The sequence below is a fragment of the Melopsittacus undulatus genome, chromosome 18 (genome assembly GCF_012275295.1).
Source record: "Melopsittacus undulatus isolate bMelUnd1 chromosome 18, bMelUnd1.mat.Z, whole genome shotgun sequence".
Classification (NCBI taxonomy): Eukaryota; Metazoa; Chordata; class Aves; order Psittaciformes; family Psittaculidae; genus Melopsittacus; species Melopsittacus undulatus.
This window is the reverse complement of record NC_047544.1, coordinates 4,018,493-4,044,924: the sequence shown is the minus strand read 5'-3', so window position 1 is coordinate 4,044,924 and position 26,432 is coordinate 4,018,493. Positions and strand designations below refer to the sequence as shown.

Genomic DNA, 26,432 nt, shown 5'->3' with positions numbered 1-26,432 from the left:
CCGCGGTAAGGTGGGGTGAGCCGGGCCGAAGGTGGAGGTGGAGGAGGAAGAGGAGGAGGAGGTGAAGGTGAAGGAGGAGGAGGAGGAGGTGGGGAGCACTGGTGAGGGGTTATAAAGGAGTGGGGAGCGCTGGGAGGGTACCTGAGGGATCTTGAGGGGCGAGCGGTGCGCGCTGGTGGGGTGCTGGGGGAGTCATAGGTAACTGGGATGAGCCCGCACGCGGAGGTTCTCTCTGGCGCAAGCATGTCTCGTTGGTACAACCGGATAGAGGAAGGCACCGGTTTCTAGTGTGGGCTTAAAGCAAGTTGTGCACGGGGTATTTAACGGTTTAATTATTGCACCAAGGCGCAAAGTGGAACCAAGGTTTCAGACTGACGTTGTTCTGCATACTTAACTTGAAATCAAAGGAGCTACGTGCAGAAAAATTTAGCATCCTAAATGTTCTGCTTCATACTAAGCTGTTAATACTTGTTGCAACACTTACAGCAAAAGGATCACAGTGTGATTACAGAATCATGGGTTGGGTTGGAAAGGACCTTGAGATCATCTAGTTCCTAATCCTTGCCGTGGGCAGGGACACCTCACACATACGTTGTGCTTAACACACTTTATACTAACATGAAATTGATGACGAGTGGAAGCATAGTGTGAAGCACTTCTGCTGTACTTATTTATAGTGTCTTCTTGTGTCCTTTCTGTGGAGCTGTCTGGAGATAAGGCTCTCCCTTTCCGCCCACCGTTAAACACTTGGTTGGAGGTAAAAACCTAGGATGGGTAGAAGTTTGAGAATGGTGGCCAACTCTATACATGTTAAAATATCTTCTTTTTCTTTTAGCTAGGTATGTGTAATTACGGGAGAGCAAAGACTGGCTGAATGTTCCTTAGAATACATTGCTAAGGATGCACAGGCGACCTAAGAAAGTAAATGTTCCCCTGAAAGTTAAAGAAAATGAGAGTGTTTGTCCTGAAGAGAAGGAGGAGGCCGTTTGCCCTGATCTCTCAAAAGGCCAGAGGATTTGCAAAGTGACTAAATCCAAAGTCATCAAGGCATCCAATAAGGAGAATGTCAGTGACTGGAACCAAGTGCAGTTGCAAGAATGCACCCTGAGATACAGCACAGGCCTTGGGAAGGAATCGTGCCACAACAAGGGAGAGGATGGTAGCTGTCAGTATCCTCGGAGCTTTTCTGGTACACCAGCAAGGGATGTGGTCATTAAATCTCCCTTGCCTTTGAACAGCAAGGAAAATTTGTCACCTGTTTCTTTGGGTGGTGAATACTACTTCACACCTAATAGGAGCAAAGCAGAAGAATCTGGTTGTGGAATATCAGAGAAACGGAAAAAACCTGTTGGTTTTGCAGCTGTAACAACTGGTGAATTTGGGATTACTCAAGAAAACTTCACTTCACCATCTCTTGGTAAGGCTGGAGTGCTTAATGACAGTTGTCTTCCTCAGAGGGGTATCTAGGGTTCATCTAGTCCAGCCTGTCATCAAAAGCTGCAATTGAGGTCAGGTTCAGGTTGTCTGGCTGAGTTGGAATATGCCCAAGGATAGGACTGTGATATAATGTTGCCGTAATTCCCTATTGAATGTTTTTCTGTATGGTTAATGAGGTGTCGGTGAGTTTCACAAGGCAGTAGTAAGACAAATCCTGCAAATAGTGGTAGACAGTTCCTTAATTACCAATGGGAAAAGTGAAATAGAGCTCCTTGGTTGATATGTAGTTTAGTTAAATATTAACTCACTTTTAGGAAACCAATTTGGTTTTGCTCAGGACAGATCCTTGAGCTGAGCAACTAACTTTAGATGTTTTCATAAACACAGATCTCTCTTAAGCAAACAAAAATGCCGTTTTAAAACTATTTTAAGAATTTTAGTTTTTTAGATTTTTTTTTCTATTTCAGGGAAATCTTCAACTCCATTAAAATTTCGCCGAAGATCAACAATTGGAGTACGGGGGTCACCAGAAAATAACGCCCTTATTCAGTACCTTGCCCAGCAGAGAAGCAGCAGGAAAAAATCAGCTTTTACACAGGTGAGAGTCTTTCTCAAATATCAACATATGCTGGTAGCAAGAGAAGGCAGGTGTCTGGAAGAAGCCGGGAGGAGGAGCAACCATGGCCTGAATTTCATTGACTTCCCTTGGACACCTTACGTTAGAATAGAAGGATGTTAGAGGGTTTGCTTGTGCGGGGTTTGGAGTCTTCTCTCCATGCCCAGCTTGCTTGTCTATTTTAACTAATGTGCACTATAACCTGGTTTTGCCATGCTTGCTTGTTAATAGTTTAAAGTGAAGTAAATGCTAGCATAAGTGTCTTGGTTTATAATCAGATGTTGTTCAAGTAGCATAGGCTGTCAGAAACCAAATTATGGACCTGATCTATAGGAGCAGATTTTGAGAGGCAGTAAAACTTAACAGATTTCTCAGTACAATTCCTTTTTTTATGTATTTTTGTCACACAACTCAAATTGAAGCCAGATTAAATATGAGATTTGGTTCTTCTCAGAGTTTCTTTTGTGCCAAAGTACAAATAGAAAGTAATAAGCCCATTTCATCTTGGGGGAAAAACCAAACCATCTTGTGGTTAATTTTGTTTTAGGAGGCTAGTCCTTTAAAAGACAAACCTGCCAGGTTGTTGAAGGACAAGATAGATGCTTTTCAAACATCTTTTAAATCCTTACAAGAAGCTGAAGCGGAAACTGGCTCCTCTGGACTGTCACAAGTGTATGCTGCTTCCCAGGGAAAGGGCTCTCGTAAGTTGGTTATATTTGTGGTCAATGATTTACTTTAAATGTAAGGTCTGCCTTTAGGCCAGAAAGTACTAAACTACAAACAGTTAATATAAACAACAGCAAAAGAAATGCTCCTTTGTGAGGTTTGGCACAAGTTTTGTTTGCTTAAACCCATCTCATTTCTTAGTGCATCCTGAAGAGTGGTTTCTCAGAATAGCCCCAGAAAAACACTTCTATTTTTTGGGAACTGTTTTCTTAGGGTTGCTGTCTAGATTTATACCTTTTAATGCTTAGTGAAAAGTAAATTAGTGTTTTCACACTTTTTCTGTGAAACTGAGAATGGTTTTCCTGATGACTGGTTTTAGCTATGGTAACTGTTATCTCTCTTGATCATGATGTACAGACTTGTTTAATAACTTTCAAGTACAGTAATTTTAGAAATGCCATTACATTACTGAGGTGTGACATCCTTATTAACAACAACAGTAAGTACTGCAAAAGCAAGTCAGGGCAGTACCGTGGTTTTACTGTGAGAAAATAGTAGTGTGGATACTTCTACAATGCTACTCCTGTAGCAGGAACTACAATGCTTCTCTGGTATTGGTGGGCCTAGCAACATTTCTATGAAAAGAGCAAACTTGCTTTGTTTTAAAGATTTGGTAAAGTTATTTTCTAAGTAGAAACTAAAATGCATGGGTTTTTTTTTCCTTTTTCCTGACTAGAAAGTTACAAAGCTTTTTGAATCTCACCATCCTTTGGGTGAAGAGCCACAAAAAGAGCATTCACTGAAAAACCTGAAGTTTGTGGTTTGTTGTTTGTTTTTTATCTGATGCAGCTCAGAACAAAGTCTGTTTTACAGAAGAGCAGAACCTGGATCAGTGCAGTGAAAAGTTCATGTCTGGTGACAATGGAGCTGATCTGAAAGAGAATCCAAGACAAAATTTGACCAGCAGCAGTAAGCCTGATACCAAGATCTTGTCTTCATACCAAGATGCAGCTGTCACTGAGCCTGCTGCTGCTGTTTCAAAGGTACCTTATAATATAAGTGTGGGCAGAGAACATACATATACATATATATACATATACACATGTAAAATCTTGTAACTTTTTCTCTAGGAATGGGTTTATGAGCAGCAAAATCCTATTGAGTCATTGGAGAGTGTTGTAACTAAAGATGTCTTAGACACAGGCTGTGGTAAGAAGATTCATCACTATTACAATCTCTGTTATATTCTTATTACAAAGTAAAAATGCTTACAATATTTGCAAGAAAATGTTTCACAAGCAGTCATTCTGTGTCTGTCATCTTGTCTGCAATTAATAATGCAGTAGAAACCTGATACAGCTTTGACATAAAGGCATAACACTGAAAATAGCAATCTTTTTTCAAGTGCTGCTGCAGAGGAGGCTCAAGTTTAAAACTTAATGTGGAGCTTGTTCAGTACAACTTAGCATTAAACATGCTTTTACTTAAGCACAATTCATAGGAAGGAAATAGCTTTTAGGAGAGGAACTGAAATATTTGAAAGGTGGGGTAGGGCCTCTTGGGTCATGTATTGGCAGTTTAATTCTGATAGGAAAAGCAAGCTTAAACTGACAAACAGGCAGGGGATAATTGTTCGGAGTCTCCCTTAGTTTTGCTAGTCAGGCCATTTATAGGAAAAGCATAGTTCATGCTTGTGAAGGAGAGGGGGATGTTAATCTAGAGAGTCCCTTTGTGTACATTAAAGTATACATATTTTCCTTCCCATTTAAATGGATGAGAGAGAAATCCTTGTGTAAAATGCCGTTTCCTTCTGTAAGGGCTCCCTTTCTACTTTTGTATGGTTTGTAAGTTTCTCAAAATATGAAATGTAAATGTAGCACAATAATAGCAGAGATTTGGAAACATGGAATTTTTGTAATGTTGATGCACAGACTCTACGGAGATGTGTACACTTACACTTCATGTTGCTAATGCTATAGTCTTCTCAGTTTTACTTCAGTTTTTGTCATGTTTGTCTTCTTGCTCTAAAGATTCCAGTTGTGAGCACATCACTAAAGACGTTACAAGTAATGTTACGTCAGATCTAAGCAGAAGGATGGTCAGCTTTGCAGAAGAGCCCAGCCTGGGAATGTGTGATGAAAGCAAGGCAGCAGTCACACCGCAACACTTAGGAAGGGATTCCCTACCTGAGCACACAGAGAGCGGCTCCCTCTTGCGATCCGTGCTGAAGAAAACACTGGCCAAGGTGGGTTAACTGACTCACTTGTAGTTCTAAGGATGAACTTCTGCAGTCATCATTGAGATACCAGGAGTTGAATTGTTGAAGATAATTTTTACTAATTTACTAATGTTTTACTAATTAAAATGGATTGAAATAATTTAATACTCTCAGTGGGTATGTGTTTGGTCATCTTGGAAGCTTTGCTTGAAGTTTTCATGGTAAGAGAAGATCCATATTATGTTGTTGAGTTTTATTCATTTAGGAAACCAGTAGGTTTTTGTAAGGAGTAGGACTGATTATTAAACGTTGCTTACAGAAGAAGAAATTTTCACTTTCAATTTGCAAAGGACAATATTTTAATTAAATGGTGTTGAATAGATGACTGTATTACTTGATTTTGATAGGAATACGCAAGTGTGATTGACAGAGGAGGAGGTGAATCTCTTGCAGTCTCCAGTTGTGCAGAAACCTTTGAAGCAGTGCAAACAGGTCAGAGTCACATTTTGGTTTTTAAATGATTTTTAAGAGAATGTTAAGACCCATAAAAAGCCCTTGAAAAGTCTGCTCTCTGACAGTTCCAAGTCCACTGAGCAGCCAGTGTATTTTATTACAATAGAAAAACCAGAAACATGGAGCTCCAAAAACCTGAAGAAGAAAGTCACTTTTGGAGAAGTCCTGAGCCCAGAAATATTTGATGAAGCTTTACCTGCAAATACTCCACTGCGCAAAGGAGCAACCCCAGTCAGACATCCAGGCCTACAAAGCAACAGCTCTTCTGTAAGGTCAAGTCTCCTTGAGGAACCGCTCCCACAGCTGAACTTTGATTGCAGCAGTGTAAGAGTTTTGTTGGAGTCTTTTTTTTTTTTCAAGCCATAAACCCAACCTCTTGGTCTCTTTGAATGTTCAGGTTTAGTTTATTCCCCAGTCTGCTTCATTTTGAAAAGAAATTGCTAAAATATTGCGATAGAGCCTTCTGGAAGCTTTAGAATGGCATTGAGAACTTTTTCTTTTGGTTTCTGAATTCTAAGTAGCGTTTTGGCCTGTAGAGCTATGTTTAAAGTTGAGTACATGTAGCACATGATATGTTTTTCACTTTGCTAATTCATATACTTTTGATGCTATCTTTGGTAACTGTATTTCTTTTTGCCCTATATGGCAAATGAGCTGTCATGTTCTTTAAGGAAAAAAAAGTAAAATCATTTGTTTGTTCCAAGCACTGATAGAAAAGGTGTTTTTCAGTATGTATCTGGTATGGTATACTGCTAAAATTAACTTTCCTTTTGTTTATAGGAAAGTGTTGAGCCTCTTGAAGAGTCACTGGAGGGTTCTGTTGCTTCAGAAGACCTTTTACCTGTTGAAACTGCAGAAGGTAACCCCAACTTGGTTTTTTGTCATTAGAGAATACATCTTTCTGTCTCTGAAAACTGAGATATGACACAAGGGCTGTGTTGTGGGTTTTTTTTTCATACAAAGGGATCTATTTCAATTGTGCAAAAATGGAAATGCTCTTGCTTTCTTCTAGTGGTGTTTGCAGTAGCTGCAGTGTTTACATGTTCTTTTGGTTAACTGGACTTTACTTGACCTTGTAATCTTCTCTGAAAGTGATTGATCTAATTAGACTTAATGCTGTAAGTACTTTGGCTTATGATCTTGATTCTGATATTGTAATTCTGGAGGTTTTGAAAGCAAGACAACAACAAAAAGGTAAAGGGGGATTTTGCATGTGTACTTGTATATCTCAGTGAAAGTTGTGCAAGGGCGTTGTTACCAAATCCTCACCATGTTTGTTTTCCTCTGTTTTGTAAAGCAAGCTGTAATGATAGAGCTTAAGACTGTTACTGGTTATTCAAGACTAAGATGAATAAATATGCTGTGCAGAATGTTGGAAGTGATATGGATACTTTCTTCAAAATGTGATTAACTTTTTGTGTTGAAACTTAATAATCTTATTTTCTTTGTATATAATAGCAGAAAGTGACAAATCTGATATGACAAAAACTCCTACTAAAAGGAAGGTGAGTTTAGTGATGATGTTTGTTTTATTTTTAACTTCTTCAGGCAAATTTGTTACATCTATAGCTCCTGATGCTTGTAAGAGTTTTACAGGCTTAGGTATGAGGGTTGTCTATAGCCAGGTATATGGGGATATATCATGTTAATGCAGATAATATCTTAAGGAAATCTCATTTTTGAGTGAAAGTGGTTTTCCAGTTATTAAAAACATTTTTGGTTATGGTCTAATGCTTAAATTTATTATTGAATTTTTCAGGAACTTTTTTAAATAGTCTTGACAATATTTAGAAGATTTATGCATAGACAATCATTCATAACATTAGGGTCTTCACTCATGGGATTCTAAAAACTTAAAATCACAGAAAATTGGGGAGAATCAAGAAAAGTTGTGTTCTTCAACAGTGTAGCACCATTTCAGAGGAGACCGATTTCAGCATCTCAAAAGCCACAAGTAATCAGAATGCTAAGGATACTCAAAATCCAGGAATGAGCAAGGTTAAAAGACAAAGGAATGTAACCACATCTGCTTCCAAAAAGAAACAAGTAAGTGTCAGCCAGTTGCAGCTGGTGATTTTGCCTTTATCTTTGAATTTGGATACTCAAAGTGTCTCTTCTTGTGTGTTTTAGTGATTAATTTGATTTAATAGAAGTTTTCTAAAGGCTGCTGTTTCCTGTTGCTGCCAATATTCTGTTGTACAGGAATGTTATAATTACACTGTGTTTTATTCAGCCTTCTTCCATCTTTTCAGAAAGTAAAATATACAGGCTTTGGGAAAAGAAGAAGGAAAAAAGTAAAAAAGTCTTTATATGGGGAGAGAGAGATGGCTTCTAAGAAACCTCTTCTTAGCCCTATCCCTGAAGTTCCAGAGTTTTTCTCTGCCTCATCTTCAAACTCAGCAAAAGCAACTGCATTTTTTTCAGGTAATACGGTTTTGAGTTTTGTTTTGCCTTACTCTTCCTGGTCCTTCTAATTTTTTATTTCAACAGTTACATAGAAAAACTGTTGAGGGTTGAGTTCTGTGCGTAGGTAAAAGGCCCAGAATACATTTTTTACTTTTAATTGCTTTTGTAATATTAGAGTCCAGAGGATCTAACAGATTGCTAATCTCCAACTGGGTAAGTTTGACTCCTGTTAGACTCTGGTGTAAATTTGACTTGATGCTGATATTTTCATAGTCTTTAAAAGGTAGTAAGTTGGGCATGAATAGTGAAGTGTTTCTACACCGCTTTTGGGGGACGGTTGTTTGGAAGGTTACTTGTATGTAAATAAAATACTATAAAGCTTTTGTTGTAATATTTAACAAAAGGCTTTGTCCATTCGCCATTAGAGTCAAGTAACCACTTGCTTATTCCAATCCAGAGGATGTACTTTTAGAGGATACCAAGTCTGGAAATGCTGGTAAGGATGTTCAACAGAAGCTGGTGGCTGAAGAAATAGGAGGGAAAAACACCTGTGCGGTTCATACATCCTCAGGCTCTGAGGACCTGGATGCAGGAGAAGCCAGCAGCCCCAGTGACACAGTGTTCCAGGTGCCACAGGGTGATCTGGAGCCTGTGTCTGGCAATGAACAGGAGGTAACTGATAAGCTTAAGAATACTGCTAGAAAATCAGAATTGTGCTTGATGTTGTTGAATAAACAAGTAATGTTTTGGGGAATTAATAACTGGAGTGATTCAATATTGGAACAGGCTGCCTGGAGAGCCTTTGAAGGAGGTTTTCAGAACTTAGCAATGCTTCAAGCAGCAGAAGTTTAGTCCCACATTTCAGCCTTCAGGATTCAGTGTCTTGGTTGGGGTGTTTTGTGAATGATGAGACTTAGCAGGAAAACAGTTGCATGTGTTTAGTTGTCAGCTCTTTGGAACCAGGTTTTTTGTGGGTTACATTTGCCTATATTTGCAAAAACAATTTCTTTCCCCAGTTTTCAAGTGCTGTGCCAGATGCAAAGTGTGGTTTTGATACATCTGATCATTTCCAACAAGGTGAAGAGACTGCCTGTGTAAAAAAGGCAAAAGAAAGTGGTTTCTTGATAGAAAATTGGAAATTACAAGAAAATCTCGATGAGGCAGAGCAGCTGACAGAGCCGGAGCTTCTGCACCAGCAGGACATGAGTGAACATGCAGATGCCCAAAGAACTCAGTGTCCACAAAAGGATGGTGCAAGAAGTGGTCCATCAGGAAGAAGAAGAAGAAGTAGCAGTGCCATGTGTTTTCTTCCCATTGGAAACTGTCTTCCATTTTGTTCTTATAATGTGGAAGAAATCTTCTCTGTTCCTCATCTAGAGAAAAAGAAGAGTGATAACAGTGGTGGAAAGAGAGTGAGGCGCAGCATGAGACTACATGAAGGTGCAGAAATTGAAGGACTTGCGTGGATTCAAGTACCCAGTGAGACCCAGAACCCTCCCCTGGTAGCTTCTACCTGCAAAACCAGAAGAAGGACAATAAGGACATTCACCCTAACAGAATCTGAGAACCTTCAGTGTAAAGGACAAAATCTTTCCCAGTCTTCTGCACCAGGGAAGAACAATGACTCTGTTAATCTTGCTGATGGGCCTTCCAAAAGATGGAGGAGGAAAAGCATGTGTGATCTCGCAGCTCAAGAAACAAGAACCTACTCTCCAACCCGGAGAAGGAGCAGAAGACATTCTGTACACAGGAAGGACAGAAGTAACCAGAATCACGATGATGAAGTAGAAATGCCTCTTGAAAATAACTGACGTTTAGTGAGGTTTCATCTGATTGTCTAAAATGGAGGTCAGTATTAGACTCATGTTCTCTCTTTTAAATGCTGTTTTCTTCTCTCTCCTGCTTACATTTCCTTACTATTTCTTTCTTAATTTTTCTGAATAACTTAGAAGTGATTTTCCTTGTCTTGATGCCTAAAATGCTTGAAGATCTGAACTGTGTGGAAGACCTAGTTTGGCTGAGAGCATTGCTCTGGTAGACAGTCATGGCAGGTAATCAGGAGGATAAAAAACTTCTATCATGAACTGAATTTGACATTACCCCTTTGCTAGAGTCTCCATCATTGCTTACATGTTCTCAGACTTTGTGCTGTCTACAGGTCAATAACAATGAAACACTGCTAATATTAGAAAAAACTCAAGAAAGACAATATACAGAATTTAAATAACATTAATGTGCATTTGCACACTTGTAGTCTGGGATTTTCTTGCTTAATCTTTACACTTGTGGTACCTGCACAGTAGGCTGGGATTTTAGCCCTTGGAACTTGGTTGTGATGATTAGACTGGATATGTTTAGCAGACCACCTTGCTCCATTTGCTCCACTCAAATGCACAGTAACTGTAGGAAACTGCTAACCTAGAGATGTGTCAGCAAATGTGTGACTCTCAGTAAAGAGGAATGAACTTGATAGTTCAAAAAGAGAGTCCCTGGTGACAAGTTAGTTTCTAGATAGGGCTCTTTTTAAAGAACAGGATTCAAGCTTAAGCCTTTGTTTTTTTAAAGTTGAAGTAGATAAAATGTGACTTTGTCTTTAGTAGTTCTATCGTACTGTTGTAAATTATGCCCATCCAGCTAGAATTGCTTGATGTGTTGATGTTTCCCATGTGCTTGAGCATTCCTTATAAATTGCTTTTGAAATCTGCATGAATTTTTTTCCAGATTTCAAAATTATCCTAAAAAGACCCCTTGAGATGCTCTGCAAATAAGAAGGAAATCACTTCTGGCTTGAAGGAGAGGAGTAGAAGGCGGGGAAGCTGTTACCATCTTCTGAAAAGACTTTACCTTCTGGGCACGAGCAAGAGTAGAGGTCCAATAAGTAAGGCTGAGTTTTGTGTTAGAATTAATTCTGTTTCTGCTGTGAAGGTTGGACATTAGGGGAAAAAATAAATCTTTCTTGTATTTAAAACTAATTAAAAAAAACAAATTGGTTAAGGAGACTGAAACATTCATCATACGGTAAAGCTGTGCTCCATCTCTGGATATGTCCAGGCTTTGGTTTGTGTGTTACTGAACAGTGCATATCCTCCAGAAGCTGACTTGTCTTGCTGTTTTCATTTCTGTAGTCTGAACAGTGTTAATAAAAAGGGATGACTGTAGGTGGTCTCGTTACACATTTGCTGTTGCTTTCATTTGTCATCCTGTTGTGTTTCAGCCATAGTGAAATACCTGTGCCAGCTTGAAGGAAATAGCTTTCCATTGCAAATGATCTCTGCTGTGACCTTGGTTTTAACATTCTTGATGTGGAATAAAATACTTTATGTATTTGGCTACTCTTATAATGCTTAAAAGCAAACAGAGCGGTTTAATTTTTTATGCATGTTTTACTTTTGTCTGCAGCCATCATCAGTCTGTCCCAAGACAAGAACTCCTAAAGGCAACTTGAAAGAAACTTCACTACTTAAATGCTGTTTGTCTTATGCCGCTTTAGAAATGTTACTTGAAGTTGCTGCAGAATCATTTTGGTTGGAAAAGACTTGTAAGATCAGAAGTAACTGTTACCTGGTGCTGCCAAGTTACGACTAAACGTGTCTCTCAGTGTCACATCTAAACATCTAGATACCTCCAAACCGAGTTTTCTTGATGTTTTATTTTGGTGTTTTCTTTTGTGTCTCAGTGACTGTTTTAGACTGGCAGACAGAAATAGTTCCTTCAGTTGAACCGGTTGCAGTGCAGTCTGTTGGTTTACCAGGAGAGGGCAGTCTGACATGAGCTTTTATGGTTTAATATAGCATACACATAAAGTTCAACTCTAAAGCTCCTGGAGATTAAAGCTAATAATAGCTGCTCCTTGAAATGAAAACTAATAATAGCTGCTGCTTCTAACATTAAAAAAATCAAGACAGCAACTGTGCTACACATTGAAATGAATTTGGAAAAGTGAAACTGCTGTCCTGTATTCAGGTATGACTTTCCATATAGAAATCATGCTGTGTTCTTAAACGTGGTAGAGCACTGCAGCTGTTTGTGATGCTTGAAGGCTTAACCTGAAATGCTGCCTAGAACATGCTTTTCCTGATACTGCTGTCCTATGCATCAGTTGCTGCAGCCCTAGAAGAGAATGCTCTCTTGAGGTTTCTTGAGTGGGAAGGCTGAGTGCACTGCAGATGTGAAGTCAAGTCAGAAAGAGAAGAGCAAGGATAAGGAGAAGAAAACAAAGCTTGACTTTTCCTTCTGGCAGAACTTGCCAGGTTGGAAAGGGCTGCTAGGAATTAAATGTAGATGCTTGATGGCAGTTTGCATGGCTTGCATGAGGATGAAGCTGGATCCTATAGAGATATAAAGAGGTTGCAGTGAATGGGACTTAACTTGGAGAGGACTTGAGAAGAGTCTTCAGTTATGCAGAAGGTTGTTGTAAGGGGGAGGTAATAATCTGTTCTCCATATCTGTACTGAATGGGACAAGAAATAATGTGTTTAAATTAGAAGACAAAATGTCTCTGTTAAACATTAAGAAAAAGTTCCAGCAGCAGAGATGGTCGATCATGGGAATACATTGCCTTGGGAAGTTGTGGAATCTCCATCACTGGAGGCTTTTAAGAACAGATTAAACAAATATCTGTCAGGAATGACATATGATCCTTCCTAGGGGTAGGGATAGGGCCTGGATGGCCTCCTGAGGTCTCTTCTGGCTGTGTTTTCTGATTGCTGGAGATTAGGGTTGCAAGAGGTGATTTGGGACTTGCCTAATAGCTAAGACCTGAGGTAGAATCTGTCATGGAATAGGGAGCTGGAGGACTGCTAACACTGGGGGCTGTTTAGCATGGGAAGGAACTGGGGCACTTGGGAGAGAGCTCTTCATGCAAGGCTAGCAAAATGCTCTTAGTACATGAAACATTCAGATCTCTAGTGACTCACTGCTCTTCCTCAGAAGAGTATAGACTCCTGAAGTGGTGTAACCTACAGCTTGGTGTCTTTGCTGTTATACAGGAAGCGTCACAACAGAATAAACAAAGCTGTTCCACTTACAGGTTTGCTTTTCTACAAGTGAGTTAACATTAACCTTTGAGTGACCAGCAACTTCACTATCCCCATTCAATCAACAGAAGAGCTTTCTGAAGACATCTCTTGGCTGCATTGTCGTATTGGGGTGTAGGAATTCAATTCCAGGTATATTGTGTGCCAATGCAGACACGTGTTGAGATATTTTAGGTTTGGAGTCCTACTTTTCGGCTGTTGATGTGCTTTCCACTGCTAGTCTTTTGTCACCTTCAACTTGGGTCACTGTTTGGACTTTGTGCAGTATTGAGCTCCATGTCAGTCTGTGTATTATTATAGTGGCATCTAAACCTATTGGCCAGTCTCACCTCTCATCTACTCTCCCTGCTCTTCTAAAGGAAGTATTTTTCCTCTCTTTAGAAGGTTGTTGCAAAGCTTACTTTGTGTTTAAAAGCACTTGACTAATGTTAAGTGGTGTATTGTATAGGCTTTAAATGGCTTCAAGGAGGAAAGTAGCACTAAGTGTACCAATAATTGCATTTACCAGATTGCCGTGTAATTATCATGCTCTGACTGACATAAAGGACAAGTGTGGCTCCTAGAAAGACTGATTATTTTGCTGCTCTGTAATTATGATGTTGTTAATAAGGAAGAGTAATTACACATCACTTGTGCTATCCTGTGAAGTGCAGGCTTGATACATTCTCAGATAGCCGAGTGGTAAGGAATATTTCACAGCTGGCATGATTTTTGCTTCAATTTGCTTAATGTGAGGTGGAGATACAAAGAACAACAATACCCACACCTGAATTCTTCAGGAATTTTTAAAGGGAAAGTGTTAGTGTGTTCCAGGAATTGTCTTATGACAATATTTTGCCATAATGAAGATGCACAAAAGTGGAGAGGATATGACCAAGTTTTCTGACATGGGAGTTAATGGAAGTCGTTTCCCCAACCTGACATTCATGGTAAGTGGGGGAAAGAAAATGACAAGTTTTTTCTGCTTTTTTTCTTAAATGTCAGTTTTATCTAAAGTTTTACCTGGTCTTCAGCTTATTTTTCTCTACGTGCTTCTGACTAATTGGGCCATAGAAGGACATACTGAACCACCTAAGTGTGGCATATAAAATTCACTATTATATGTTCATTTATTCTAGCTGCTGTTTAGAAATGCACTAAAAAAAATGTGGTTTGCTTTTCCACCTCTCACTCTGAATCCTTTAGCACTCTTATACTTCACTTAAACCTGGAAGGAGTTTAGTGATTAAGTGATCTGTGCCCAAGGAAGCAAACAGAAAACCATTGTTAGATCCATGTACAGAGAAATAGAGAGAGGAAGGAAAAAAAAGCACCACTGAAGTATGTCAAGTGTAGCTTAAGCACACAGAGCAGGAGTGGGCAGTGAAAGAATCCTGTTTTCAAGCTGCTAACAGGTAGGTGAGCAATGGAAATCAATCTAAAACAGTAAAGTGTAGTTGGGTATTCCTTCAAATTGCACATTTGTAAGAGGAGGAGGTAAACAGTGCAAATCAAAATGCTTTCACTTGAAACAAGGTAAGGTCTAATTTCACTGTGTCCCAGGAGGAAAGATGAAGTTGTGCCTGTGACTTACAGACAAGAAGGCTAATGTATTAGTTTTGTAATTAAGTCCTGTAAATTGTGCATAACAGAGCAATGAACTACTTTAGCCAAGCTTTGGAGGGGGAAGAAGAAAAACCTGTGCGCGCTGGGAATGAGGGCATGGAACATATTCCCTAACTCAAACCTGAAAAACCTGGTGTTAGTCTTGGGTTATTTCCAGTGACCCCTTGACTCCCATCTTCCTGCCCCCTGCGCAGATTTGGAACTGGTCAGCCAGTTCTGTTTTTGGAAGGGAGAGGAGACAGATATAATGAATGGCTTTTATTGTGCAATATTTCAAAACCTTTTTGACTGCATTCGGATGGGATGGAAAATGTTCTACCCTGCACTGCAGCCAAAATAAATAAAACATATTCCCTAAACCTGGATGTGTGTTTCACTCAAACTGGCAGTAGTTAGAGCTCTGCTCTGAAACAAGAATTCAGTTTGACAATTTTTAGGCCTTGTTCAGCTGAATGTAACAGCCAAAGAAAATACTTGGAAAAAATTGAATAATACACATATTTACAGCTTGCAGGTGGCATTAATTTTTTTGTGGCTCATAGTATTCAGTTTTAAGAATCCCTCTTAGTTGGGCTAGATTGGAGAGTTGAAAAAATACATCTTGTCTCTTTTTTAAATTAGTTTTTTCTTTAATGAGAATGGTCTCTCTGAAGGAAAATACATTTTATGGAGCTCCCTGATGGGTGATAAATAGTTGTGATTCAAGGCTTTAAAAGTTTAGGGTCTACCAAGAAACTGAAAAATGTACAAACACAAGACCCAGCAAACCAGCAGTAAAACCTCCTGACAGGAGCCTGCTATGCACTGGCTTCCAGCTCCACTAAAGCTTAGTTTAAATACCCTGTTATGCTGCAGGCTTACTGCTGGTTTTAGCATTGCCAGGCAGTTCAGTGAAATCCTTGCACTGTGTTACTGGGATACTTCATGTTGTGCAACATGTTTTATAGCCCAAAGAACCATATTAATAATAATTTTTAATTTAGGCTGTGAAGGAGTAAATCTAAATGATCAGAACAGCCACCATGCCCAGACAGCCTCCACCCTGCAACCAAAGCTGTTATTCCTCACAATCCCACCCTGCAAGCAAAAATCCCTTTGAACAAATAATATACAAAACTCTTAATGATTTTAAGCAGATAAATGAGCCTCATTTTTTACATCGTTGTGATCAGATCATTAAAGATTACAAACAGGGTCTCAAAGTCCAAAGAGAAGTTGCAGGAGTGGATAGACATCATTCCTTCAAAGCCCTAATGATGGAGTGAATAACTAAGGTAGGAATCAGAAAATTGGGCTTTTTGTCCCTTTTATGGTCTGCTCTTGAATTGAATCAAAACTCTTGAATTAAAACTCAGTGTCCTTGCTCTTTGTCTTCTATTTATTTGCCAGCACTTGTAACATCAGGGTGAAAAATACGGATCTAATATCACCATCCATTAAATCAACTGAGTTATACTGGAGACACTTTTGAAGCCCTGTTTCACTGTCATAAATAACCTGCCTATGTCATACAAATGTTTGGACAAACAAATGCACTTAGTTCCATGTTCAGAAGGTCAGTAATGCTGAGTTCTGGTAGTAAATAATACTAATGCAAATCTATTAGGGTTGTAAGGGAATTCGCATTTGAACTGTGACTTGGATATGTTGAGTATCCTCGTGTGTGCTATTGAGGAAAAAGTAATCATGTGGGTACAAATATGAATGATGAATAAAAAGCTCATTTTGTTCTCCCCTCAAAAAAAAAAGTCTTAAGTACCCGTGGTGTGTTTTGCCAGGAAAGCTTTGTAAGGTTTATATAAGGAGTAGGTAATGTACGTATAGCTTATCTTAATTCCAAGCATTACATAATATAAGCTATGGAATATAAGCCCAAATGTTCACTTTACATTTCTCTTTTGCATCTCCTGCTGCTTGCTTCTCACAGGAGAAGAGGTCTGTTGTACCTTGTGGAGTTTCCCAGTGCAGAAGCACTGTGTGTTCCACTGCCTCGGGTTTGGAGTGTTCTGCCCTCTGCTCTGCCTCACTTACCTTGCTTCTCTCTTCCAAGTGCTTCCTCCTCTTGCTCAATACCCCGATGTCCAGCTCTTGCCAGTCACAGAAATGAAAGTTGCCTCACAGAGTGAGGATCCAAAGGGGAAAGCAGAACAGTTGGTAGCAGAGAATGGCTGCATATGCAAGATACTGCAAGCTAAGCAAATGTAAGCATTGCTGCCAGGAGTTTTTTCTGATGTTTGGCATAGTGCCTCTTAATAGAGCCACAAAGAGCCTCAGTCACAGCCAGATCTGTGGTGTTAAGTGCCTTGGAATTACACCTTTGGATAAGAGTTAGAGCAAATGATAAGGCTTTAGGCTGAATTAAATATGTGGTTTCACACTGATACAAAGAATAGCCAATGTCTTAAATTGGTCTTCTTTTATTAGCAAAGAAAATCTCTGCTTCTGAACATTTCTTTTCTCTCATTCCACTAAGGATCAGCAAGGGCTTGGGACTTGGTGTGGTAGTTGAGGAAAAGCCTTAAACCAAATCCTGAAACTTTCCTTTTCCATATTTTTAGCCTGCCTTTCTTCTGCTTTCAGTATTGAATGCAGCACAACTACTATGACCGTGCCAAAAGCTGTTTAAACAATATTAAGATGTTTTCTTCAAACTTCTCCCTAGGAAGATACTCTTTTTCAAGAGGAATGTTTTCCCTGGAGCATTACATCATGAGTTGGTTCAGTTCTTGGAGTAAGAAATTGGACCAAATGGTGGAGAAGGTCTCCAGGGGAAACATACTTAGGCTGTTAAGTATTCCCACCAGAAAGCTTAGAAACCGCTTACATATTACCATTCTGTCCACATTTAGCCTTTCACCTTACTGCAGCTGAACAGAGAGGAGGGGGGCTTAGGCTTTTTTTAAGGAAACTTGAACCTCCTTTGTTTTTGTCATTACATTTTTCCCCACTCTTATTGTATCTTGTGAACTGAACTCTGGGAGTGGAATGTCTCATTCTTGACAGTAAAGCTGCGGAAAGATGAATTTGTTTTCTATGCAAACTGCTAATGAAATCTTAATTAGGAAAGCTTCCTTGGAAACTCCGAATTTAGGGGGTTTTCTGAGGATTAAAAGGAGAAAAACCTCTGTGAAGAGCAGAGGATGGAGGGATTTGGGTGGATCAGTGGGACAGCAGCCATATGAACAATGTCTGAGCTCTAATAGTATTGTGTTTCCTCTTGTGTATGAACTGGTTCCCAATCAATGAAGGAGGCACTTGATAAGTTCTCTTGTATCAAATGAAAATCTCAGAACAAGGAGAAATATACTCCTTAAATTTAGTAGTGCAGATCAACAGATTGAGGTTTTTCTTTGCTCTGGTGAAAGCTGATGAGCTTGCAGTTTCACAAAGGTCCACAGTTTGTTTTGCAGACTGTTAAGGAGCTAAAAGCAAGTTGGATTTGGAAAGTTTTGAACTGTTCATCTGTAATTCACACAATTACCTTACAGGATATAAAATAGAAACACATCCCAGTGTAATAAAACAGAAGAATAACTTCCTGGACAGACATGCCCCAGGGCAGGACACTTGATGGTTCATGAGTGGCTTGAATTGGACCATGGAGCTGAATTAGAAGGGAACCTCCTGTGCTACTTCTGAGTCATGTTCCCATTATTTTTGGGGGAAAACCACATTCTACTGCCCCAGATTTGTTTGATGGGCAAAGGGAGATTTTTTTGTATCTCAAATCTTTTGTTTGGCACCTTCAATCATTCCTTAGCAAAACAAAACCAAGCAAAAACTTAATTGAGTTTGGTTTTCTCACTCAAAGGCTATGGCACTCTATAACCATAAAAGAAGGTCGAGCCCTACAGGTGCTTTCTCTATTCCTATTTGATATCTAATCTTTCTAAGAAGTGTTCTGTCCCAGGCAGACTCTGTTCTTAACAAGAGGGATCATGAAGCTGGTCCAGTTGCTGAGGGACTGGCACTAAAACTGGTGACTGGAAATTGGCAAAGGATTTTAAAAGACTTTTGCCAAAACCCATTAAAATTATGTAATCATATTAAACACACACTAAATATACTGTGCATAATACTGCTTCATTCAGGTTATGAAATCATTTAATAACAAAGTGTGTAGTAGATATATAAGATTGTAAGAAGAGAGGGACTGTTCTGAAGCATACTGAAGTCTGTTGGCTGCAGTGGGTTCTAGATGGGAACATCCAAGTGGAACTGTATTATTTCAGTAGAGGAAAAAGATGTGATTGTAAGATCAGTGCTTGGACCTGTTGTCCAGAACTGTGATGCAACCACCTCTCCAGATGTTTCATTTCTGCCACAACAAATGCAGCAAGCTCAGTAATTGCACAGACTTCTGACACTGGCAATTCCCAGAGCTTCTGAAGCCTCTAAGGCAGCAGATGGGCTGCTTGGTCTGCAATACTTCTGCTATCTCCAGAGTGACTGACAAGTCGTGTTAGTGTTCTCTGAAAACAAAGCTCAGCATAACAGCGATGAGGCTGGACCAGAACTTCTACTGGAGCTCCCTATATGCTCCATGGAAAATAGTAGTCCTGTAAAGGCTTCTACTTGGAAATTACTTGGGGATGGGAAATTGGTGTTCTTAGGAGTTTGAGAGATTATCACTAGCAATGAAGTTTCAATTCTACTGATGCTTCCACTTTAATTCACAAACTCATTCCAATTCAGTTCCTTTGCAGCAGGCCCTTTTTTTGTCTTCATATCTCCTGCATTCTGTGGCTCAGAATCTACTCCTGCTTAAAACCTCTGAGCTCTTACACATCTCTAGTAAAATGGCCACTTCATCTTCCTGCTGCTGCTAACAAAATGTAGAAAGATAGATTTACTTTTGTTTCCCTCCTCAGCCACTTTTTCACTGCAGAACAAACTTCGAAAACCTGATTGCACCAGATGATTTAGCTCTATGGCCAAATAGGCCCTGCTTGATTAAGATGGATTGTAGCTGTATTTGAAGCAATAGTAATTAAGACTCCCATGGCAAGCAAGGAAAAATAACAAATTAATCTAATAAGAGCTTATGGGGAACTCTTAAGTTGAAAAGAAATCCAAAATTCTGGAACACTGGTAAAATCTCTTTATTAAAGCTCATGGAATTATTACAACCCTATATTTTCAATAAGTTTTTTTTTGTATTTGGGTTGAAATTTGTAGCTTTTAATTTTAAAAATACTTGAAATTGGAGCAGAAACTGAAAGCCTGATTATTTCTTTGGCACAGAATAGATGCTTTCAGTTAACTCCCAAGATCTCTTTAAAATGAGATGCACTGTGTTAAGAGTCTATTTCTAATAGGTTTTTTACACAATGCATGCAGCTGATAATGCCTGTCTATCACAAGAATCTATCATTTCTAGATTGCATCATCTTTAGTAGTAAATAACTTCTTAAAATACACTGAAAATAAAGACTGAGGTCTAATAAGCAGTATGAGGTCTCCTGGTCCTTGTGTTGGTCCAGAGCTCTCTTGATATGGCACAAGTCTTTTCATAGTTTGGTGCCTCAGTTTCTACACGTGTTCAAATGAAATGAGCACCTCTTGAAGGCAGTGGAAAGTACATTTAAGGTGTGCAAAAGCTTTGACACAATCACTGAACTATTATGGGTTTAACTATTTCTATACCAATTCTAGCTCTGTGCAGAGGTGAAGCGTTTAATGTCTGATGGTCAACAGCACTAATGATCCTGCTCTTCAGGTGCAGCTGACAGAAGAAGCCCAAATGATTTAAGGGTGGTACTACTTTGAGAAGAGAGGTGGCTTGTTCAGCTTTTTAAAGTCCTTAAGATAATGTCTTTTATATCTATGATTGATATATTTGATATTTATGCAGTTGGCAGTGGGATTTGAAATATAACATAAGCACTTCCTGAGATGTCAGTACTCCGATGTTAGTGGTCTGAACAAGGATGTAATTCATATCTGCAGGTGCTTACTCTGGTATCAAACACTTCAATAACATCATGCTTGTGGAATCCGGCACTCCCCAGTGTCCCATTTGTATCCTGATATGCCCACGTCTTTCCTATGTGTGTTTTTCTTTCTTAAGGAGCTCTCATTTCCTTCAATAGGATATGTTTTATTTCATCCTTTTTCCTGCATTTACTCATATTAATGTCACCGCATGCACTGGTAATAGCTCGGCTTGGAAATAACCCGTATATCCCTGAAAACACTGGGCCTGAAATTCAATGCCTGGGATACTTTATTAAGAAAGAATGGATGTTTAAGTGAAGGGAGGTAATCATTTCTGTTTTGGACTCTGTTCTAACCCATTCAGAGGTGCATCAAGCACGCTCAGCCACAGCCTGATGCCCTCTGCATTGTTCTGGTAGGCAGTGTTTGAGAGTCTGGGCTGGAAAGTTTTCTGGGTCTTTTCTGCAGAGGGGCCATGCAGTTTGAAAGTGGATGTTGCCACATAGAGGATAAAGAGACTGTAGATACCTGTAGGCTTCTCTTAAAAGAATGCCTCCAGAGTGAAAAGGGCAGAAGTCAGCTCATAGAATCATAGAATGGTTTGGGTTGGAAAGGACTTTAAGATCATCCAGTACCAGCCTCCTGCCATGGGCAGGGACACCTCACACTAGACTATTTCTCCCAGGGCTACGTCCAGCCTGGCCTTGAACACTGCCAGGGATGGAGCCAGATGATAGTCTCTTGCAACTCCTTTCCTTTGTGTCTTCTTCCCATTTCACTCCATCTATGAAAAACTTGAGGTTTTTTCCCTATCTCTTCAAGTGATGGTGATCTCTTCATTTGCTTGCAAAGTACATTTGCCCATTTTGTGGGATCAGACTATAAGGTGTTGTGAGAAGTGCTAAGGGCATCGTCCCTCTCCCAGTTGCTTTGGAGACACAAGTCTCAATAAGCCTCCTCTAGACAAGGCAAAAGGATCTGACATGAGGCTTACAAAGGTTATAGAGTTGATTACCAAACACAACAGTGACAGGAGGGATCCCATTTCAGAAGCTCCAAAATGCCACAGCAAGTTCTTAGCTAGGAGGCCCCTTTGGAGCAGCTCTTTGATTAAATATACTGGAGTGTTCAGTGCATGAAATCTTTTTATTTCCTGTCATTATCTTGGTACAATCACAAGTGCCTTTTCTATTATTTTTATGGATGTGCTCATCAGCTGTAGCTTTTCCCATCCCTGGGGGAATTTCCCTGCCCTGAAAAGCTGAACTACACAATATCTAGTAGAAACTAAATTCTTTTCCCAGCTGGTAGGTACTACAGCACCGGCGTCTCTAGTTAACAGTGCTCTACTTGGGGAAATTTGACAAGCCATAATCTGTTTGAACAACTCACTTGGGTAAGTTAGTGCTTCATTGTAAACCCTCGTAGGTGACTCAGCTGGGAAATTGCAATGAACAGGAATGCTACAGATTAAAGGGTCTTGCTTGCAACTTGAGCTACCCCTTTACGAGGCATGGGATCTGTATGAATACATCTTACTATAAAGCCAGCCTAGGTTTCATGTTTGTTTGCAGCAAGAAGTGATTTCTGGTACTAAACTTCTGGTGGAGTAAGCCCACGTTTGCAGTGGAAGCAGACCCATTCCTTTGTGTTGCCACAACATCTATATTACAGTGGCAGGTAGATTTTCTTTTTGCCTGAGACATCTTTGCATTAGGCTGCATAGAAACTGGGTTGATTTAAAGAGAAACCTTGCTGTGTTAGGCTGACTTTGCTTGAGATTGGATGCTTTGTTCTTATGTTGTGTTTTTGATACACATTAAAGTACAAAGTGTGAATAAATGTGGGAGAAAATAAGCCCTGTTAACCCCTGTTAGGATTTTGTGACTGTCATTCAATGAGCCATGTGGTGACAGAGTCAATGCAGATAAACCAGCTCTGGCTCCTACTACTTGAAATAAAGAGAACTGCTTCAGTTTGAGCTGTACAGGAGCTATGACCCAAAAGGGATTTTATCCAGTTTAATATAATGAAAGACAATGGTCCAATTATGTTGAACCATATTATGGGTTGGTATGATGAAAATGCCCTTATAAGATCTGAGAAGTACAATCTAGAGGGGCTTATAAGATACTTAAAACCCCACAGATGGGATTGGGAGAGGCGTACAGTATTCATGTTCTTTCACTCTCACAGTTTATAAATAGCAAAAATGCAATTTCCTGCTTTCATTCAGGGCAGCTGCAAGTCACACTGACCTGTGGCAAATGGCCAGTTTGACTCAGGATTAAGCCCAAGTGCCACATGCATCTTACCTGCTTCAGCCAAAGCTGTACTTGAGCAATGTTTAGTATCTCTCTCTGTCTTTCTCAAATTTCCCCTTTCTTCCCATCATCTCACAACTTCAGTTTTCATTTTAAACATGTTCTTCTATGATCCAGCCTAGAAAATAGGTAATTCTCTGCTACCAGCAGGTGGGGATGGGGAATACAAGACATTAACTCTACTCTAAAGGGGGAAGAAAGAAAACAAAGAGGAATTAATTTCATTTCCTCTCTTCAGCAGGTGGAACAAGTCTGCCTGCCTGAGTGAAGTGCATGCTCCTGTCCTCCCCTCCACGCAGCCTCTTCTTAATCCTCAGGGTTATTATTCCTTTTAGCTGGCAGGACTTCAGTGCATCTCTCCAGAGAAGTAAGCAAAGGTGATTGGTTTTGCTGTTTTGTCTTTATAGTGTTTCAGATATCCTAGAGCTTCTAATTCACAATTACTCACTGAATGTGCTGAAGGGAAGCAAAGAAATAAACAAACCACCATGGTTGCCAAGGGTGTGCACTTCCCCAGTGATGTGCTGCAGGAAAGACACACCTCAAAACAGTGAATCCCTGCAGACAAGAGCTTCTTAAAGGTTTAGCAGTTCCTATGCATAGAGAAGAACACTGGGGCATGCTGGCCTGTCCCTTTCAGAGAGATTGAACAAAGAGCAATGCACACAGAGAAACATGTAGACATGCATGGGAAACAGTAATGTAATGATTAAATTACTGTGATAAACCCAAAACATTAAAAGATTAATGTTTTTAATTCTCCCTTTCACATAAATAAAGTGGTTCTAACTCCAGCTATGCTAAAATTCAGAAAACAAACTACTCTCTTTTCATTTTCTCCTTCTTTCTGCCTGAATGTTGTGGCTATCCATCCTTACGGGTGCCTTTCACAGCCAAAACTCTTCCTAAACGAAAAGGATGGCCAAACCAGAGGGAATTCAAGAGAGGGCAGGGGTGTGGTTACCTGATGGCTCACCTGTGGAGCACCCAGGTGTTTTCACTTACCCCTGATTGCAGCCTCCTCCTCAGCACTGGCTCGGTGGTGCTGGGCTTTGCAGAGCAGGTGAGTTCTCTGAGAGGGTTTTCCCCTCAAATTTCTTTTTACATTTACTTTTCCCCTATTTTTGTGATGTAATGAATGTAGTTTTGAAACTGTGACCCCAGAGCTGCCTTAGAGTAAATCCTGCTTTGTGCCTGGGGAATAGGATACGGTGTTGTTTTGTGTGAAGAAAGCTTTGGTTTTGGGTTATGATGGTTCTGCTCAGTGGGTGCTGGAAGCTCTCTGAATGAGTGGGGCTCTTTGGCTTTTCATGGAATCTGTTCCTTGAAGTGATTCTCCTGAATAAATAATACCTGAAATAAGAGAACACCCCAGCCCTGATAGCAAGATTGCCCTTATCCTGCTTTGAGTCTCATTTGGCTTTACCTTGGTGCCTAGGCTTATTTCCTTTCTGGAAGGTTCTAGAGGATCTATGAAGTTCTGCTGGCCATGCAGTGGAAAAACTGTGGTCCAAAAGGCTCTCAGATGCTGTCTGCAGCCATGATAAGCTGTCTCTCTGGTGGCTTTGCTCATTGTAGTCCTGGTTTAACTCCCCTTGGGCTCACAGCCTTCAGATTCTCCCTAGATTTAAATCCAAGGTCTCATTTCACTCTGCTTGCAATGAGGACAATGGGGTATTGGGGTGTTTGGTCAGCAAAGGTCTAAGCTAAGTGTGACATTGGGCTTTGAATGAATTTCAAACAGGAATTTGAGCTTTGAAGGCCTTAGAGGGCATAGTTTTGCTTCTGTGGTGTGTGTAAAAGAGCAAAAGGAGAGGGCTGAGTTTTGATTTTATTATAAAAACTTGGAAAATTGGGTAAGGTTGTTTTCTGTGGACACTGCTGGGGTTGAGTAAGCTGAACTGGGGCAACCATCTTCTCTGCTCATCACCATTTTGTGCTGCCCATCACCAGGTGTAAGGGGTTTGTTAATGCAGATTGGAGGCACCTGGGTGATGTTTTCAGGGGAAGGGAGCGAGCAGATACACAGCTTATGGAGAACAGCTTTGGCAGAAGAAGGGCCATAACTGAGCAATTGGATGTATCTGGGACATGAAAATTATGAAGTAGAAGGTTAAGCACAATTGTTACCTCTCAATACAGCCTATAAATGGTAGGTAGCATGCACTAAAAGCAGTGGAGCTGTGTTGGTGTTTGCTTCGCCCAGGCTAATTCGCCCTGCTGCCTAGTAGGTGAGTTAGGCTAAGCAGAGTGGCTTGCTAGTGGGACTAAACCACTTCCTGCAATAGCAAGAACTAGAACTAGTTCAGGTATCTCTGGGCAGTTGTTGCATTGTGCCCTGTGGATGTGACTGCCATGACAGGGCATGTTAATTCCCCTTTCTGTCCAGCTATTTTCCCTTTCACCCTTCACGTTTCATTCCCAGTCTCATAATGATTTAAACACGTGCCTAACGTTATGCACTGTGCGTAACCCTACTGATGTGCATAAATCTTGTGAGAATAGGGTTTACACGTGTGCTGCAGTGAATTTATTCAGAGTATAAACTCAAGCACATGAGTACACTTTCACAGGATCAGGGCCTCGGGTGCAGGGCAGGATGGTCTTTTACTGTGTGCCTGGCCAGTGCGATTTATCATAGCAGGGAGCAAAACACATCCATAAATGAGTGCAAGGTGTCTGCCAGCACAAATCCAGTTGCCTTAAAATTGCAAAGGTGGAAGTAATCTTTGAGGATGGGGAGGGGTGGAGGGGAATGAAAAGTTATTAAAAGCAGAAGAGATCTCAGGGAACCCAACTTCGTTTCATTCTGATGAAGAAGCTTTGAATACAATAGGGAAAAAGCATTGGGAGTAATTATCCAAAATGGGTGGCATAAATCCAAGCAGAAAGTAATACATCAGTTTTAAAGCTACTCATTTCAAACTGTGAGTTAGATTTATTTGACCTGCATTTGGGAGCAAATATTAATGAAAGGGCGAAGGCAGCTTATGGCTCTTTCAGTTCTTTCATTTCCCACTAGATGTCTCCGGTGTAAAAACTAATTATGAATGTTCTTGATTTAATTTGGAAAAAAAATTAGATGAAGCTTTTTTTTTCCTCTTATTTCTTTTCAAGTATTGTGCTGTTGTGCAGCTTAACCCTTGATCTTTCTGCAGTAACTACTTCAGCCTCAAGTGTGACAAGAGGCTGCTTAGAAATGATGCAGTTAATGGAATACTCTTTAAGTTGTCTGAGTATTATGAGAATCAAATCTTTATTTCTACCAATTCCTTGGCTTCTATCTGTAACATGTAACTTGGCTCCCAGCTCTGATGACACATGTTCCATAGTCTATGAAACTTCCCTGTTTTTTCACTTATCACAGTGTTGGTGTGCTCTGTTTGAACTTGGACCTCCTTTATGAGAAAAACTTCTGGGTGAAACTCCAGAAGTGGTTTCTTCTGTCTCACTTCCTGTTTGCTAAAATTAATGGGGCTCTCAATAGATACAAGGATGCACTTATGTGAATTTCACTGCAGAATTGGGGCTTAATCCTAGTAAAAAGCAGTATTTCTGTTGCCTGCTGATGAGAAGCTATTAGAAATGCTTCTAATGCACAAATTGTGCACAAATGCACAAAGTGGGGTAGTGCTTCAGGTAGCTGTGGTTTGGGATTGACCTGCTCATATTTC

At 40.0% G+C, this 26,432-nt stretch overlaps 1 protein-coding gene across 1 annotated transcript; it reads left to right on the top strand.

Moving 5' to 3' along the window:
- The first annotated feature begins 77 nt into the window (after positions 1-77).
- On the top strand, positions 78-11,544 carry CDCA2 (cell division cycle associated 2). Its single transcript, XM_034070408.1, has 16 exons — positions 78-101; positions 836-1,417; positions 1,905-2,035; positions 2,601-2,754; positions 3,569-3,762; positions 3,850-3,928; positions 4,750-4,964; positions 5,345-5,429; positions 5,557-5,774; positions 6,231-6,309; positions 6,909-6,955; positions 7,356-7,496; positions 7,703-7,874; positions 8,314-8,528; positions 8,873-9,704; positions 10,578-11,544. Exons 2-15 carry the CDS (start codon positions 901-903, stop codon positions 9,665-9,667), a joined length of 3,042 nt encoding a protein of 1,013 aa, XP_033926299.1. The 5' UTR covers positions 78-101; positions 836-900; the 3' UTR covers positions 9,668-9,704; positions 10,578-11,544.
- Positions 11,545-26,432: the final 14,888 nt, after the last annotated feature.